This window comes from Lycorma delicatula, chromosome 12 (genome assembly GCF_047948215.1).
Source record: "Lycorma delicatula isolate Av1 chromosome 12, ASM4794821v1, whole genome shotgun sequence".
NCBI classification, from domain to species: Eukaryota; Metazoa; Arthropoda; class Insecta; order Hemiptera; family Fulgoridae; genus Lycorma; species Lycorma delicatula.
In genome coordinates, this window is record NC_134466.1 from 28,706,973 (window position 1) to 28,727,199 (window position 20,227).

Sequence of the window (20,227 nt, forward strand, 5' to 3'; positions counted from 1 at the left end):
CTAATGGTGAACACTTTGAACATCTCTTATAATTTTTAACAGATGTTAACTGTTTATTTATAAAAAAAAAAAGTATACCTAATGTTTTGCAACAATTAACGAGGAATTATCATATGTAGTTGTTTTAGTTTTTTAATTATAGGTCTGTTATTGTGATAAAATTATTACTTAATTTGATACTAATTTACAGTATTACAATTAACAATAAATAAAAACAATATTTAATCGAATTGAACGTAAAGTGGAGGACGTGAAAACAAGACATAATTACAACATCAATTTTTTGCCATATCTCGGCTGTTTCTTAACCGATTTAAAAAATAAAAGGCTTAACCGACTTTAGAAAATAACATAAATTTTGATAAGACTAATATTTATGGAGATATAACGGATTGAAAAATAAACATGGCAGCCAATTTGTCATTTGCGAAGGTATTTAAGTCCTGATTTTTTTGCTAATTTTAAAACTTTATTACAAAGACGCTTACAAAGTATTAATGTGATTCGTCTATCCGAACTTGAGGTATAAATTATTATTTAAAAATAACAAAATGACGGACAGTAGAAGAACGAAGGACACCGAGTTGTTTCTACTCGTGAACGCGGCTTCCTAAATCAGCTGTCTTGGAAGTCGAGATTTGGAAAGCGTTCAAGTCCTAGTAAAGTCAGTTATTTTTACACGGATTTAAATACTAGATCGTGGATACGGTGTTCATTGGTGGTCGGGTTTCAATTAACCACACATCTAAGGAACGGTCGAACTGTGATGGTACAAGACTACACTTCATTCACACTCATCGTCATTCATCTTCTGAAGTATTATCTGAAAGGTAATTACCGGAAGCTAAACAGGAAAAAAGAACGGGGAGAACGAAGGAGAAATTGCCATTTTTCCTAAGGATTTTTTTTGTTTACCTTTACAAATAGAATCGGGAAAAGTATAGCCAGCTCACCATTTTGGAAACACGCCGATAGAAATATTTGAGCCAAATTTTAAAGAAAACCTCTGTGGTCTAGAACTAACTGGACCACACGAAGCTATACCGGTCTTGAAATAAAGGATTATGGAAATCTTTTTTCCAAATAATCATTAAATGTATGAAAATTTATAAATGTGATTAATCCTCGTTTTGCAATTAATTGTTTAATAATATTTTTGGAACAAATTTTAAGCTCCTTGTTCAATATAGTTAATATTGTTAAAGGTGCATATCAATGTAATAACTCAATTGAAGAACGATCTTACTTTCTTTTTTTTTTAATGAAAGTTAGTTATTAGAAATTTTAAAAAATCTATAGAAACATTAATTTATTATTAATAACATTTTTAATTCATTATAGTATTTTAAACGTTTCTTACTCTTTTTATGTTTGAAATGAACCAACAATAAAACAATATAAATTTAACAAAAATTTAAATACAGTAGGTTCAATAATACTGTTCATAATATTAATAATAATAATTATTTCAAAGGATTATCCTCGTTTTCAGTGATATACGTTCGTCTTTATCCATAATTAAAGAATATATAGTTACATAGTTAATTATAGTTTAAAAAAATGTAAATAGGTTTTTTTCATGGTGACTACGAATAATAGGGAACAAACTTTAATGTGTTATAAATCTTAAAATTTTTTTTGTATGAATAATTTAGGTTGCGTTTAAAAATTATGTATAGAACAAATCTGAACGCTTTTAAAAAACGCTCAAATTGACTAAAATCTGCCGAAATGTTAGATTAATCTAAAATTCCCAAAGTTGGGAACTGTAAAAAAAGTATTGAGGTTAAAATTTTAATTATATTTAGAAGATTTAACATCGGTGACTTGTTTGAAGATGTATAATCTTTTTCTTCTTTTTTCAAATTTAAACTGGACCACAACCACCATATGCATGCATCATAGTGTATGCATTAACATTATTGATGTAACATAATTTATTTTAGTTTAAGTGAATTAAAAAATAACTGTATTTCTTTTAAAATGTGTAATGTTTATACTGTATCAAATTTTGTATTTTATATTTTATTAATTATTGTTAAATAATTGTTATTTTTTTTAATTTTGTTAAATAAATTTGTAAAATATATTTTTTTATTACAAGTGAATTTAACAAAAACTGGTATTTTATATTTTAATGTACTTGTATTTTGTTTTTCGCAATTAATAAAGTAAATAGCGAAAAACAATAATTGTAATTTATAATTGATCTATATTGTTCTGGGAAAAGATTAGAATGTCGCAAACAATAATGTTTTCTGCTCTGGAGCTATCTTTCTTCACCGTTACGATTCTGCTAAGAGTTTGTAGACGTTAGGAAAGTAAATTATTGAATAATAAGACGTTAGGATAAAGTAAATTGAATAATAAAAGTTATTATTTAAATCGCTAAAAATTTTATAAACATACAGATATTTAGTCTAAGAGTAACCAATTTTAATTAGACTAGAAATAATGCGTAACTTTCAATTATAGAAACTAATGAATATTATTTAAAGTGCGTAATTATTAACCGGAATGTAAAATATATGAAGCCCATAATTAAATTGGAAAATAAAACAAATAAAGTGTAATTATTTTTAACAAAATTTACTATTTAAAGACTGTAATAATTATTTATTTAATTATTGTTTATCATTATATAATATTATTTTATTATTCTGAAAAAGGATTTCTAAGTCATTACGTGTTTTAAAATGTTTTTTTTTTTTAAACCTAGAACGTTTCAGATGGGTGACTAACTGGGCCGCGGATGTAGCAGTACATTTTTGATAAACCAGAAATAAACATTTATTATTACAAGAAACATTTCGGTTACAAAAAATGCCCATAAACAACAAGCTTTGGAAGAAATACTGTAAAAAAGAATAAAGTACACATATTTTCTATAAATACTCGGAATACATTGAAAGTAATAACAATTACTTTCGATTAACGATATTATTTTTTTTAAAATAGCAAAAATATGAAACAAGAAATTTACTACTGTCTGTCGACAAACCGTCAAAACACTATGATTTTCGTTTAATTTTCATTTAAAAAAATAATATATATTTTGAAAAAATTCCCGTTGGGCAAAAAAAAAAAAAGAAGGAATTACTTGTTACTTTAACTTTAATTTTCAGGATAAAAAATACACGACAGCAGTTTGTAAAAAGAGCAGTATTCAGTCTCGTTTAACAGAACCGCTAACGCACCAATCCTTCATTATAATAATTGTAAATATGCTTATTTACTCGTATTTAAAACCAGTACTAGCGAATAGCCAATTTCATATGAAAGTACGATAGGCCACTTCTACGAATCGAGCCATTATGTGATTTATAATAATATTATTCCCGATCCGTGAGGTATTCGTAACGTATTTTTCTTTAAAAAAATCATATTTCAATAAAATTCTCAAATAGATTTCCATTAAATATAGTTTTCAATATAAAAAAGACATAGACTACCAACGATTTGTACTAGTAATCATTCAGTATACTAGTACTGTATGATAAGTAGAAACGACTAGTCCACTAACGCCCCACTCGCATAATGTCTAAATCCGTTATTTTATAAAAAAATAAAAAAGGGAAGCGTTTAATATTTCATATGACATTTATCGATTTATTTATAGAAGCTTATTAAAAATGAACGAAGTCTTTTTTTAAAAAAGTATTCTTTGAATAACAATAAAAGAGTACCATACAATATATATATATTATCTTTTTTCTTAAAGATTTTTTTATCTGACGTATGTACTCATATAAATTCTTTTTCTGTCATATACATTACATTTTCATTTATGTAGTTATATTTACATACATTACATTTTTTGTCGTTATGTATATATATATATATATATATATATATATATATATATATATATATATATATATATATATATATATATATATATATATAAAACATATGCAGTCATATATATGTAAATATATATATACATACACACATAAAATACTTTCACAAAACTGAGGTTTGGTACATAGCAACATAGAAATTAGAACGAGCATTAAGCTTAAAAGATCTTAATCCCAGACTACGTTTGTAACAATATTCTAATTCTACTATTTAAAATTTATATAAGTCCAACATTAAAATTGTGGGAAAATAAAAATTTGCATTTAAAGGTAAGCTTTATTAACAATTTTTTTTTATTCTTCGTTTACGTAACTGCAATATTTAAATTCGGCTGTAATTTGACCGTCATCCAGTTTTTAGTTACTTAAAAAGTGTATTAAGTTAATACTTTTTAAGAAATATTTTCAGTGAACCGTTGATTTCGGATTAGCCTCAACTTATTTTAATCTAATTTTCTTGAACATGTTTTCCGCTGATGTATTTTAATAATAAAAAATAATTAAAACATTTTTTAACCAAAATAGACCAAATAAGTCGATTTTTTAATAATATGATGTAAAACTATTTCGTGTAGGCTGACCATTAATATATATACAATTTTTACCGTTGTTTAGTTCTTACTTTGTATTTTGTTTTCAGGAGGAAATATATTAAAAAAAGAAGAAAAAATTTATACGATGGACATCGGTGATAGAATAAAAGCTGCATTAACATTCTTAGGTTATGATTTTAATGATTACAGAAGACCAAAACTAAATATAAGAATTGTATCGTTTAATATACTGCAAATAGTTTTATTAATCGGTTGTTTTTTATATCTAATCGATAATTGGGATAATATTGATAAAAGAATAGATTCATTAAAAGGTATAACAGCTTACACAGTACTTCTCTCATTTGTAATCGTGTATTTAACATGTTGGAAGGATTTTCTGACTACTATTTTAATAGCTGTTCATGAAAATAAGGATATGTATCCTTTCGTTGTGTCAAAAGACCGAAAAATATTACTGGAAAGTAATAAAAGAGAAATAATTTTTAATAATAGTATATTGTATAATTTTATTTTGTTTGATATGGGCATTTTTTACATACTTCCTTTATCAACTACAATTTATATTCTGCTAAATACTGAAGATTTGAGTAATATTAAAGTAGAAAATTTACCACTATTCTTCCCAGCTTATTACCCTTGCAATTACAGGAAACTATATTTGTATTTCATATGGTACATGTTACAGTGTTTGTATATGACATTTGTAGGGCATTACGCTTATGTTACTTATTCCGTATGATTTATTTCAATGCAAGGAATTGTTGACGACATAAAATTACTTAGTTTATCCATAACAGAATTATTAATTCCGAAAAAAGGAAAAAACTCTTGTCACTGCGGCATTGAGGAAATTAATTCAAATAATTCAGCTTGGATTTTTTTGCAAGAGGATGATGAAAGTGATTCTTTTTTTGACGATAAAATAAAATTAACAAAAAGTTGCACAAGATATATTATTATAAATCATCAATTATTATACAAGTAAGAATTTATTATTTTTCTTTAATTAGATTACTTTCATCATAGATCTATTCTTGACAACGAATATTTGCACATTAATTAAAGCTCTTAAAAAATAGCCGACTGTATTTGTTTTATATAGTAATGTCTTGACTGATTGTGTAGGCACCGAAGGTCTTTTCAGCATTCATTTCTACGAACCATTAGTTATATAAGGCATTGAAAAAGTATGACAGATCTTTACATCTATAAAATTCTGAAAAAAATTTAGTGCTGAAGTAACCACTGATATTCTATGTTGAAACTGATCATTAATAATTTTGATAATTATAAATTGGAAGGAGTGATTATACTTAAAAATCGTGTGCTTACAGTTCACTTAAGTTAAAATCAGCCATTTTGCTTGTTATAACAAACAATTAATATATACATAATAAGTTAGAAATACGTAGAAGATATATGTTTATCTCTAAATTTGAGCTTCCCAAAGAACATCAATAGGGGTGCAGAACATTATTTTTGAATAACAGTAGGGGAAATATGCAGTTGCTTTCTACAATATGTATCTGATTAAAAGCTTTTTTGTAAAAGATATCCCCTCCCTTAAAATGTTTCATGGGAGGGGATATCTGTTTGATTTGTTTAAAATTCATCTACATTTATCGTTCTGGAGATAAATTTTTATAAGTCAAATCTGCGTAACGGGCGTGAATCAGGTCTCAGAAGTCAATTACACATTTCAGTCTTTTCCATGTTTTTGAGATAAAGTTGCTGTATATCGATTCTCTAAAATGGATACAGATGTTTGTAGTTTTTATTCACATTCTTTAAAAGCCTATTAAAAATACTCCTTTTATGTTTTCGTTGGTATTGAAAAACTCGCAATGATTTTTAGTGTTACTTCTTTGTTTTATATATTTTTCAGTGACAGTTAGCACAGTCTGTATTTCAGTTTAATAATTTATGTAAATAATGATTGACGTCAATTTTTTGTTTTTGTTAATAATAAGAAAATTTATATAAATACATAATAATTAGAAGCGGGAACCAATATAGGAAATCATATATAAATTGAATGTGAAAACAAACTCATAATATAATATAACAATGTAATTTATATGCGATTATATAATGGTACAATGTAGTATATAATAGTAATAATTAATTTTGTTATTATTATTAATTTTAGAATACTATTTTATAATTTCTTGTAGTAAGGAGTGCATGTTAACAGTAGTTATTATAGTAAGAGTGCGCTCTGATTTCGTTATTTCAGGTACGGTAACAAACCTTCTTTTCCATAGAATAAAATTAAATAATGTATATTTTCTAAAATAAATATTAAAATGGAGATTATGATTACAGGATAGTAAGTTTAATCAACAAAGGAATTCCAGGTGCATCGCTAGCAGTACTATGTTTAACAATCGGATATGCTTGTTTGTCTGTGTATTCTATCGTAAAGGTATTTATAAAAATATATATTTACAAAAAAAAAATTAGTAAATAATCACACTGGTCAACATAAAATTTGGGACTGAAAAGGCAGTAGGTGTTCTATATAGTTTTTTATATGTTTAATATGAATATATATTCCAAAACAATCCATCATGTAACATTCTTAAGTTACAACCCATTAAATTTATATTTTTCATCATTAGTGGTACAAACAATAAAAATATGTTAGTGTGTCTGTATGTTTGCTTATTCATATCTGATTTATATTGTGATGCATGCTGTAAATACATAATATATTTGATACATAACAGTCGAATGATGTCATTTCATGACAAGCCAGACATGTATAAACACGTCAGTTAGTCAAGTAATCAGTAAGTCAACATGATGAAATTTTTTTCAGTATAAGTTCAGCTCTTGCTATGATTTGCTATATTCTTTAGTTGTGATAGTGGTTTTTTCAAACACATATTATAAAGATTGTTTTGTAAGTGAAGCCATAAATGTAGTGAAAGATTTCTATGACAGAACATGTTTTGGTATTATTTTATTAAACATCAAGCTTTGTTATGTTGTGTGTGTGTTGTGCTTTATGACACTCCACGGTGAAAAAGTTTGATGAAGTATTGTAACTAATTAACTATTTATAAATTAAAACTTAATTATTTTTATAATAAAGTAACTATTTTTGTAATATTTCAGTTTACTTTCATTCATTAAAACATTTTGAATTTTACAATAAATAAAAATCAGGCTTGTAAAAATTTTCCAAATATTTTTGTTACGTTTGTGGAGTATTCACCAAGAAAAGTCAATGAAAACCAGTATCAAATCTGCCGAAAACTGCTTACAAACATTATTTTGACTTTCCCTTGGGAGACCAAGATAAATCCCTAGCTCCACATGTAGCATGCATCAAGTGTTTAATCCAACTGGTTAAAAGCAAAAAAGAGCATTTGCCTTTTGGCATTCTTATGTTTTGGCAAGAGCCTACTAACCATTATGATGAGTGCTATTTTTTTTTAACAACTGTTATTGGTTTTAATTCAAACAATAAAAGCAGTATCGTACATCCAAATGTTTGTTCAGCTATGAGACCAGTACTTTATAGTGTTGATTTACCAATTCTGATCGTTCCAACTTCGTGGAAAGAAATTTACAATTCCACAGAAGGCTCAACCAATGAATCCTCAACTTCAATAGATATTAATTACATTCCATAAAAATCAAATATTGAACCTCACCTCATCACACAAGCAGAGCTGAGCAACCTATTTCATGACATGCATTTGTTGAAACGATATGCAGAACTCATACGTTCATGTCTTAAAGAATGGAATTTATTAAACAAGTATATTAACATTTCAGTATATAGAAATCGAAACAAAAATTTACTAAAATACTTTAGAAGAGATGGTTTAATCTGTTCCTATCATGATGTTAGGGGCTGATATCTGAACTGGAATTGAACATGTTAATCATGATTGGTGATTATTTGTGGACTCATCAAAAAGAAGCTTAAAGGCAGTGTTTTTGCATAGCTCAAATAAGTCTTTTCCTATAGTGGTAGCACATGTTGTAAGAATGAAAGAAACATATAAAAGTATGTCAGCAATTTTAAAAGCTATTAAGTATGACAAACATTTATGGCAAATTATTGCTGACCTGAAAGCGATAGGGCTTCTTCTCGGTCTCCAGAGTGGCTTTACAAAATGTATATATATTTCTTTCTTTGTGGGATAGTCAGGCTGCAGATAAACACTATGCAGTTAAAGACTGTGGGTTTGTCACTACATCCACAATTAAGTGGAAAAGAAAGGATAAACATACTGCAGAAAAGATCCTGACAAGTATGTGTCTGATTTATGTGTGATGTTTGATTTTAGAAAACTAAATTCCATAATTTTCTTTCATTCTTTTTGTAATATTCTTTTTTTAGAAAACCAGCTTAATATCAAAGTTAGCAGAAGCACCTTACTGTGCTCTTTTGTTTTATATAATATATTTATTTGACGTCAGAGGTGAACACATGACAACAGAAGTAAGTATGGCTATTAACATCAGTATTTAATTAATACTAATACACATAAATTTGTTATTAAACTTTTTCAGAAATGTATTACAATAGTAATTTTACAGAATGTACATAACTTGGTTTTTGAAAATCTGCCCAGGAGTTTTAGGAATTATGAACATTTAAATAACTTATTAGGATCAAAGACTATTTGACATAATTTTATTGAATAATACTACTGATGTTTATACTTTTGTTAGAAAGTTAAAATCAGGAGCTTGTTTTCAAAACTGAACATAATCACAAATCATAATTTTTGCGTTTTCGACTGCCAATTACTTTTACAATAAAGTGTTTTAACTTATTAAAGGTTTTCTAGCAAAACTTAATAAATCCATTACAGAATTGCACATAAAAAGTTATTTTCACATCAGAACAAAACATATCCATTCCGTTATGTTTTGTAAATTGTTTTTTTGTCAAACGTGTACATTTTCATAGTATGTTATACAGCAAAAATTTCTTTAATATGTCAAACGATATCGCCACTATACTGTTTGTTTACCTATCACAGATATTTTGGTCTTCAATGTTGGCAGTGGAATGCTTGGATGGCACATGTGTTTATGAAGCAGCACTGTTTTTTTTTTGTAACTTATATTTGTTTACCTATTGTCAGTTCATTTTGATATTCGATTTAATGCTCTTAATTAATGACTGTTATATAATCATATTTGGATGATGGATAAACAAGTTAAATAGTGATTCCAGAAAGCTAGGTAGACCTAAAACATTGTTAGCCATGGCTAGAAAAAACTTCAAATATAAAGACTATGATCCTAACCGTATAATCCTCAAGAACATGTTGCACCTGTGTAATCATGAAAGTAAAACGTTTCAATGTAATTTGATAAAGAATGAAGGTATTAAGCAAAATCGTTTATTGTTTGATTTTGCAGAGGTAAAAGTGAATCAGGATAAAGCTTTACTTAGATTTATTTCTGCTATTGAGTTGAAACAAAAACGTTCTAAACAGAATAAAACCTGAAAGCGTCAGTCTTATTAAATTTTTTCTTAATGTGAAATCAAAAGGAATGATACAAGTCTGAAGTATAACAAAGTCTTTCACCTGAAGTATAACAAAGTCATGGGTCTTTGAATAAGGAAAGTTATTCATGAAGGTCGTGTTCCTGAAGAAAGACTTGGGGGGAGGGATAGAAAATTAAATCAATTTATCTCTAAAAGAAAAAAATGTTAGAATATTTTTGAATAGTTTTAAATGTTATGCATGCTAATATGTTTTACAGCATCATGAAAAACGTTCAAAATGACTTGAAAAAACTGCATCTTCTGCATTTAACCTTCAGCAGGCCCATCTTCCTAAAACGCCAATTCAAGAGACCTTTTATAGTCGACAGATTGGATTTTATTGTTTCTGTTGTGTTTCTCTTGACTTAAAAAATCCAATGTTTTGGGTTTGTGGTGAAAATATCAGTAAAATCATTTGTTTTGGGACGAATGGGCAGACAGAATAAAGATTTGTATATTGTCCATACATTATGCCATTGGCTGAAGACAGAATCTTCAGACAACATCACTTGTATTCAGTTGACCTTTCCTGTCTGCAGCCACAGTTTTATTCCGACAGATCAAACATTTGGTAGGGCAGAAAAAATTCTATAAAAACATTGAAATTAAAACGCAAGAAGAGTATGCAGCATTTTGTGGAGAAGAGGAACACTAAAAGAGTTATGCAAAGACTGGGTAGAATATAATATAAAAGCAATGGAAACTGTTTACTCAAAAATCAAAGGTATTAGTGATGTCAAACGTCTTATAATGAAACATAAATCAAGGAATGGCTATTTTCACCAAAATACAATACTTCACCAACTACAAATATTTTCTTCATCAGTTGAACTAGCAAATGCCAGGAGTATCTAAAAAAAAAAAAAAAAAAAAAAAAAAAAGAAGGTTCTGTATTATTAAAAGAGCAGCCGTTGAGACATTCATTATTATCAGAGAAAAAAGAGATATGATGAAACTACTGGAAAAACATTTTGTAAGTCAATGAAAAAGTATCCTGGAGTTGACATATTACAAAAATATTTTTGATAACAATGATGGGCAGATGCAAGAAAACCATCTTGGGAAAAGTGATATTTGCGATTGTCTTGTGGAAGACTGTGCTTGTATTTAATAATTTTTTTTCTGACCTATAATATCAATCTATTCTGACCTATAGTATCAATCTTAATACTTTGAAGAAAATTGTCATGAAAAAATGTGCAACAGTCTTACTGTTTAATAATTTAATCTCCGTAAAGACTGTCAGTGTTTATTATTTTATTATTCTAGAATAAAATTATGGAGTAACTTTAATTCATTATTCTTTTAACTATTAAATTAAATAGCATGTACAAAATTAATACTCTTTTGTTTTGTTTTCAAAAGTGAACATATCCAACTTTTTTCATCAAAACTGAGCAACTCCATATGTTTTTAATTGAAAACTTTGAAACCAATTAATATTTTTTTAAAGTGAAATCAGGGTCAGAAATAGTTATCAAAAACTTATATCTTAAATGTTAAGATAAATAAATATAAATTAAAAATACCCACACATCTCTGATGTACAAATTTTTTACATCTTCTGAGAAATTATGTTTACCGGATATGTTCACTTTTAAATACAAAAGCTTTTCAAATGTTGTTAATATAAAATCAAAGTTAAGTAAAATTACAAAAAACTGTTAAAATAATGAAGAGAGAAGGGCAGCTTAAATAAGAAATGTCAAAAAACACAACAAAATTTTTATTTTTGTGCTTAATGTATCAAAATCTTTTTCCGCTATCTATGAATGAATTAATTAAAAAATTGATTAGTACTTCGAAATCTGATCAGTCAGCACTGATCTAGATAATTCAATCATAAAATATATTATGATTTCTTACATAATTATAATTTACTTGAAAAGCATTGCCAAGAAATATTTAACTTTTTAGTATCTCAATAGACTACTTCCAGTTATTTTCATTTGGCATAATATCATCTTTCATTCTCATAACTTTTCATTATGTAATTTTTTTGTCTTAATATTCAGTTACTTAATTTTTTGTAAATTATACACTGTTTTGCCATTATATTTTACAAAAACTGTGCACAGTAGCAGTAAATATCAGTGTATAATAGTCTTACGAATTTAAAATTTCTATTTAACAAAAATAGTTATTTACATAACCACTATGTAATCAACAGCAGTCAAATGTCATCATGACGTCATTAAATTATGAATTCCCTATTGCCACTTCCATGCTCGTCATCCTTCAAAGAAATTATAAATGAATTTTTCTTAATAATTATTTATTTCCATCCTATTTATTCATCTTCATTAAAAATAAATAAATTTTTCTATTTTTTTACAGTGGGAAAATTTAAGAAATATTCTTTATGACTGCCAGTGGATAAATAAACCAATGTGGTTTAAAAAAATGTTGTTGATCATGATGACTCAAAATAATAAAAAAATTGAAATAAAACCTTTCGGAGTAACGGTTCTCAATCTGAATAATTTTGCTGTGGTAATAATTATTTTAATATGTATTAATAAAAATTTTCATATAATATAATATTTATTTAAAAGTTCATAAAAAAAAATACCTTAAATTAAGTGCAGCTTCATCCTTAAGTGCATTAAATTTTATCGTAGCTGCAATCAGTGAACTGATTCAGGAGAACTGTTAACATGAAGATGATCCTGATCGGCGAGCGGGATCATGATGATGATGATGATCATCATCATCATTTTTTTTTTCACCTTTACCTCGCCCACCCCAGAGACAACCCACAATTAAACATAACTACAGTTTTGGGAAGTGCCATCACCTCAAATTACTTCAGCAGAACTCAAGCTGGGACCCGGTCTTTTGATTATTCGCCATACTTAAAATGAGGGGATCCCTTAGGTATCCCCCATCAGGACTCCAGTCTTTATGCCTTGCCTCTTGTGAGGAACCCCAAGATGGATCCCCCACCAGGACTACAGTTTCACATTCCTTCCGCCTTCCTCTAATGGGGAACCCCCAAAGGGATCCCCAACAAGACTAAGGTCTGATTTACCCCCACGACTCCATTTGGAGTTCCCATCCACTCATCGGTGATGAGATGCTGGAGCATCACCTCTTCTGGATTAGGCTATCCCACATCATAGTCACCATAATTCTACACCTAACTTCTAGTGTACATTTCTGCAACCTCAGCCCCCCAAAGCATGGCCAGAGGTTTTGTAGGAAGTGCAGCAGGCTTCCTTCTGGCAATTCATCTTGACATGGCCAACCTCCCTGCAATTAAGACGTTGGTCCTGTCAGGACCAATCACAGCTTCGCCTGTACACACAGCTTCACCTGGTGCCTCATTTCCCAACAATAGAAGCATCGCTCTTCCAACGATTGTCATATTACTCTGCCGGTTACTCAAACAATCCGCACCAGGCCATCGTGCAACAATCCCTGAGTAACCGCGTAGGCAGGTCTCATTGAAAGCACATCAATTGTAACCAAATCACTGGTAGCACAATGAAGATCTCTCATGAACTCTTCATTTGTAGTTATGGCATCCACATCCTTAATAAGGACATGGACGACCCACCTACCTCCCAGTACCGTCGTAACACCTCTACCTTCTCTGCAAGTTTTAGTAGCTGACTATTGTAGGCAGAAAACTAAATATTTTCATAAAATTAGAACATCTAAGAGAGATTTTGGCATTTCTTATGGAAATTTAGGCATTAGGGAATAGGGAAGTAAACACCTATGGGGTGGCATTGGGCTCGCTGAATGTCATAGTACTGTTTTGTTGAAAACCTAATCTCCTCTTACTGTCAGTGAGTAATGTGTATAGAACTATCTCTTATCAGTCAGTTCTTGTTATTGCAGGTGCTTATTGATATCCATGCCACTGAGCACCAATTATGTTTTGATGCCAAAAAAAAAGGCCAACTCACCTCCATGCGAGAATTAGAGGACTAAGGATTCCATTCAGGGCAGATCAGGTGAAATGAATCCTGTAATGGCCATTACACACGTGATATTTTCCCAGATGTAATACGTTTACAAGTCACTTGGTGGGTTTCCCCCAACCGGCATATTACTCAGTTTCTTTCTGGACATGATACTTTTAGAGATAAGTTGGCTTGACTGTTTGGTCTATGTCCGGAAAGTAGAATTGATAACAATGTACATCATCTCCTGTATGTCTGCTCAAAGTACAAAGCTGAACGTTCTAGAATAGTTAGAGATCATGCAAGAAATGGGTTTCCAAGTCAATTGGAATGCCCAAAGGGAGTGGAATATAGTTTTTGACTTCCTTAGATTTTTGGCCCTGCAGAGGGTGGTTGAAGGGGTTTGATACCAATTGGGTTTGGCTATAATGGATAGAGTTGCAACCCAGTTGGCTAGGGGCCTGCTCTCTTCATCAAGGTAGGCGTTTTGGCATTGAGCCCCAGTTAATTGAGCTGTTCGATTTCAGGATACAGGTAGATTGTGTTATTAATTCTGTGATGGAGCAGCAGTGTGATAGAGTGAGACATTGCTTTGAAAGCGGACCAGATCAGGGAGAGTTAGTGTTTACTTCTTGTTAAACTTCCGTAATTGAATTTCTTATTTGTCGTTGACAAATTAAGATGTGGATTTGGGTATCTGAGACAGAATTGTCATTGTTGCAATCAAAACTTGTTTAAGAGGTATGAGAATAAAATTTTGAAGTGTCTAGTAGACTCAAAAATAATTATTTGACTGAAAACTGTAGTTTGAAATTTAGTTATAGTAAAGGTTATTTTTTTGTCCTTCGTTGTTATAGATGCAGGGATCGTGTTTCCACGAAATGGTTAATCATTTAGTTGAGAGGGCTACAAATGAGACTATACAAGTGAAATTTGGAAAAGCCTAATATGAAGGTGACAGTAAAGTTGAGTAAACATACTGATGGAAATCTCTTCCGAGGCATTTGCATCAGTCGCATTCTGACAAAATCAAACTGATAACTCCGATGTGTAATTAGATTTCATCTAAAAGCCAATCTTAGGTAAAGCCCAACAGGATTCTGAACAGAGGGGGTAGTATGGCAATTTTGACCATCACAAGGCGGTCAAAATTGCCATTGGTGTGGTGGGGGGGGGGGGGTCAGATCTGATTGTCAATGTAGATTCCAATAATTAATCAAGCTGAAATTTTTCTATAATCAAAAAAGAAGTGATTACAGAAATTGAAATGGATTCGTATTAACAAATTGAAGTGCTGAGAAAAAATTCCTCAGTATTTGAACAATTTCTTCTTCAATTGACACTCATGAAAATGTTCACATATTCTTCAAATAGGCTTTATAAAAATATTATAACCATTTAATTATGCTAACTGTGCTAATCAGTTGAAAAGTTCACCAACCCAACCAGGCATTATCATTCAAATTTTTCCACCAGTTTTATGATTATGGAACAGTTTTATTATATGCACAAGTAATATCTTTTTGAAAACTATTCATCTGCAATATCAAAAAATTCAAAATGTGATGATGTAACATTTAGGAATATGTAAGCATATGTAAGTCATGATATGTTTGGATGTCTATTAAGAAATAATATTGTCAGCTCTACCACAGTCGAACTGCTGCATTTATTATTGTTAGGTACTTAATCATTAACCAGGAGATGTGGACTAATTTTCTGTATCTAAATAATCAAATACACCACTACATTTATTTCATTTGTTTGTTTATCTGGCCTACATCAGTAATGTAATGTAATCGTTCATTGTAGTTGTACATTTGCTGTCTGCTTTTGATGAATATTATATGTACACTTTTTATAATACAAAGTACCAATAACTCGAAAGACAAGAAAGCTTAACTAGATGTGTGGAGACTCAGGACATCTTATTTAAAATAAGTAGCTTACAACAGTTTCTTCCATTCTGAGTTTCTTGTTTTTATTATTCATAGCTGAATAATAAAAAGAATTTTATTTTATATCCTGTTAAATTATTTATTAACAAGTCCATAATATTTTGAAATAATGGATTGTAATAGCAGAATGAGGAATAGAGATGGTTTATTTGGTGAGGTATTTAATGTTACTGCATTATGCTAACTTTGTCAACTATTTTTCACTTTGAATTTAGCATTGCTGAATTAAAATATCCTTTTTTTATATTGCTCTATTTTATATTTATATAACATATAATATAAATTTATAATTTATTTAATAATACAAGGAAATATTATTATTATTCTACAATAATATTTTCTTTTTGTTTCAGTCTATAAATGCTGTATACACATATTACAATATATTAACTAGATTTGAAAGTAACCAAACAAATTTGTAGTATATATTTAAAATAAATTAATTTGCTTTTATTTAAAATCGCAGTTAATTATTTATTCACAAAATTATAATTCGTGAGTTCATCCCATACATTAAATTTATGGAAACGACTACTGCTTCAATCCTATATCATTAATCAGGTAGATCAGTTGGTAGTGGAGGCACATACACAAGATCATGTATAAAACCCCAAAGAAAAAAATCACATGGGGTGAGATAGAGTAACCTTGGAGGCCACTGCAAACTACCTCTTTCATCAGATCTGATGAATTCTGTTACAAAGACTTGATAAAGCTAATAATTACTAAAATTAGTTTATAAATGTTGAGAATGGAAAAAAAAATTCCAAATTGTTTAAAATTGAGCGCCCAATTATCAAGAGGGTTTTTTTATACTGATTAAGCTGATTATAAAATAAGATTAAGCATCACAATTCCCAAATTTTGAATAATTTTTTTTTTATTTTAGGGGGTCCTTACTCTTTGGAGAAAATTTTGGACATTTTCTTTTATAAAGAAGTGATCTCTAACAAGAAAAATGATCTGGATTTCTGACAGGATCAGAGATAATTTAGTAGCTAATCTGATTACATTGGCTGTGAAAATTTGGTTGCAGGATTGCATGAATCAATTCAACAGGAATTAAACTGTATGTTGTATGTAGTATTATTATCTGTAGGTATTCCCATAAGACATACAAATCTGATCCAATAACTATTTTTTTAATGTATGACGGTTATGTAAATAAATATAAAATGGAAAAATATAATTAAATGTTTTAAAAAAACCAAAAATGGTTTTTAGATATTTGTCTAAAGAGTATTAAATATCCCAAGTGCATTAAAGCCCAAGTGTATATATGGTTTATTATTGTTGGAAATGGGGAAAATTTACAATCAAATTCTTTTTTTATCTTTCTTCACCATTTTCAAGGTTGAATTTCAAAAGCTTATAAATTGGTTTACATATGGTCTATGTATTTACATTAAAATTAAGTTGATCTCTTCATTTGTTACCAAGAGATAAAAAAAAATTGTCAGATTTAAAAAATATTCAAAATCCATTTTAACCCTTTAAAGTTGGAATGTCAAAAAATCTAGAACAGATTTTAGATATTCACATGAAAATTAGACACATCAAAAATCAAGTTGATATCTTCATTTGTTACAGAGAAATTCAAGAAAGAGTAAATTTTATTGTTACTCAATTTTAACCCTCTAAACAAAGAATTTCAAAAAATCCTTTCTTAATGTGCACTTACATCATAAGAAGAACATGTACACAAATTTTTATCAATTCACCTTCGGCAGTTTTTGCTGAGTGTTGATGAATCAATAATTTAAAAAGTAATTATTAATCCATAATGAATATCACCTTGTTTCTGTGGTATTAACCGAGCAAATTTTTGTTCTTAGCAGTAAATCAAAATAATTAGTAAATTTTTATTAATAACCAAAAGTATGCAATGTTTTTGAGACCCAATAGTGGAATCCCAATTTTTTCAAATATTTTACACATTAGGGCAAGCAAATCTTTTTAATACTATTAAAAAAAAAAAAAAATGGGAATATTTGGAAGATCTGTGGCTTCTGAATGTCAGTAGTGATTTGTCTACCATTCTTTAATATTAATGTTGATGAACTTATATTGATTCCCTTTGCACTTCTGCTGATTTTTAAGCCTTCTCATTAAAAAAAGAGAACGGGATAAGTGTTAAAAAAATCTTAGATCAGGAGTGCGGTAGAAATTTTTATAATGCAGAAATTCATATAACTACTCTTTTTACAAAACAGCTAATCGCCACCATAGTTAAATTTGCCCTAGGATCAATTTCTTTATTCTTAAATATTCTACTTATCCATTCCATCATCAAATGGTAAACAAGAAATTACTTAGAAGTCATGAGAAAGCTTTTCCAAAATTCAATCATAATCCAACACAATACTAAAATATTTTATTTTGTCAAACATTTTGAGAAACTGATTTTATTTTGGAGGATTTATTATATCTCTCTCCAAAGGGGAGATTAGAAAAAATTTAATTTAAAGTTAATATTAAATATAATAAATAATTATATTAAATAAATTATAATTACAAAGGCTGCCTTTCAAGACGCATCTCTGCTGGGCTCTTTTCCGGACTCCTGTCCGTGATGTTGGGTTGAGTAGAGGGTCTTCCTTCTTCTTCTTCCGATGACCTCTTCTTTCTTCTTTGGCCTGCACTTTCTGAGAATTGGCAGTAACCGAAGTTACATACCATTAACCTTGGTATTCCCGTGGCCCCGAAGGGCTGAACGGGGGAAAGTGCGGGTTTCTTCTTTCTTCCATACTGTCAGTGGCTGCTGGGCTGGTGACTGGCGGGCTGGTATCTGCTGAGCTGATGGCTGCTGGGCTCGTTCCCTCTTCTTTCTTGAAAGGAAAGGGAATAGGGAACTTACAATTTTTGATGACACCTATTCGAGATCACGGTTTTGGAGTGGCGATCGCCTTTGTAGAAGAACTGACTGAATCTAGTTGGGAGCCAGCTTATATAGTGTAGATGGAGCCGAGTGAACCACCAGGAGCTGTGTGAATCATCAGGAGCCGAGTGAATGCAACATGTTTACTTTTCCTTTTTTGTTTTTTTTTAACATTATATACATGAAATAATACAGAGTTAAATCTTAATAAATAATCAATACAAAAGGCATAAATAAAAATCAGTTGAGCATATATTTATATGTATGTTGAATGGAACGCATAAATTTCAGTGTATGAAAAATTTCTATTTATAATTGAAATATTCATTAGATCGAAATACAGTTAAATTTTAGATGAAAACAAGTCAAATACCAAACCAGTTGAATTAACTTAAAACTGCTTTACGCAATGGCATAAACACTCTCAAAAATATAAAAAATGTGTTAAAAGTGATACTATTTTGACTCACTAAGTGCTCCAAGGGGGTTCTTGTCTTCTTGGCACTTTAATATTTTTATACTTATTACTACATTTGACAGACTTGTTTGAATCATTCAACTTCAGTAGGTTTCAATTTTTTTTGAATTGGTCAAATAACCACCTTGTTTTTTGGGACACTTCAAATGGATTTACCGCTATAGGATAGAACCATATAATGCCTCTATTACCATTTTTAATAAATTACCTAACCAATTTAAAACCCCTGTGGACTATTTTATTCAAAATTGAAATAAAACATTTTATTTTTCAAAACACTCATTGTATGACTAAAAAAAAAATAATACTAATTAATCACCTGAATTTTCTTTGACCAAATTTAACTTTTTGATTGTTATGTTGCACAAATAAAAACAACTTGAAAATCTAACATATAAAATAAATTGTTTACAAACTAGATATGCTTGAAAAACTTATATAATAACTAGACTACCTTAAATATAAAAACACCCTAAATTATTAATTTAAATGACACATTTAATTCGAACATACCAAAAGCAAAAATAACTACCACAGCTGTCTCTGACAGAGCTCTACATAATGTAAAAGCTAGCTCAGACTAATGTTATGTTTTTTTTAATTTACACCTTGAAATACAGTGTAGTTAGTCAGTTTTTAAAACATGGAACATCATAAACAAAAAGATACAAAGAATAAAATACTTTTAGTCTTGTTGTTTTAATGATTAAACCAAATTAATTACTATCTGAAATCAGTAATAACAATGAAGACATGCAAATATATACACGCAAAAGATAAAATAATTTTCATTTTACATAGACTACTACTTACATTTTTAACATTATATGAAACTGATGTATTGTTGTCAAAAAATCTTTTAATGCTTTTTCATAAAGAATTGTCTCCTTTTGTAAATTATCTATTTTATTTTCACTATCATTAATATTTGTCCACTTTAAATCTAAACTTTTAATGTAGTTTGATAAGAAATCTAACTCATAACTAATGAAAGCTAAAACTGATGAAACTATAAAGAACCAAATTGCATTTACAAATATTAAAATTCCTAAAATAAAAATCTG

At 29.1% G+C, this 20,227-nt stretch overlaps 1 protein-coding gene across 1 annotated transcript in view; it reads left to right on the forward strand.

Annotated features, from left to right (window-relative positions):
- Positions 1 to 12,415, forward strand: part of LOC142333261 (odorant receptor 67a-like) — a 29,061-nt gene extending 16,646 nt beyond the window's left edge. Inside the window, exons 5-7 of the mRNA XM_075380268.1 lie at positions 6,743 to 6,842; positions 8,775 to 8,876; positions 12,276 to 12,415. Of these exons, the coding sequence (XP_075236383.1) occupies positions 6,743 to 6,842; positions 8,775 to 8,848 (174 nt within the window). The 3' untranslated portion in view covers positions 8,849 to 8,876; positions 12,276 to 12,415. The remainder of the gene's footprint in view (positions 1 to 6,742; positions 6,843 to 8,774; positions 8,877 to 12,275) is intronic.
- The last annotated feature ends 7,812 nt before the right edge of the window (positions 12,416 to 20,227 follow it).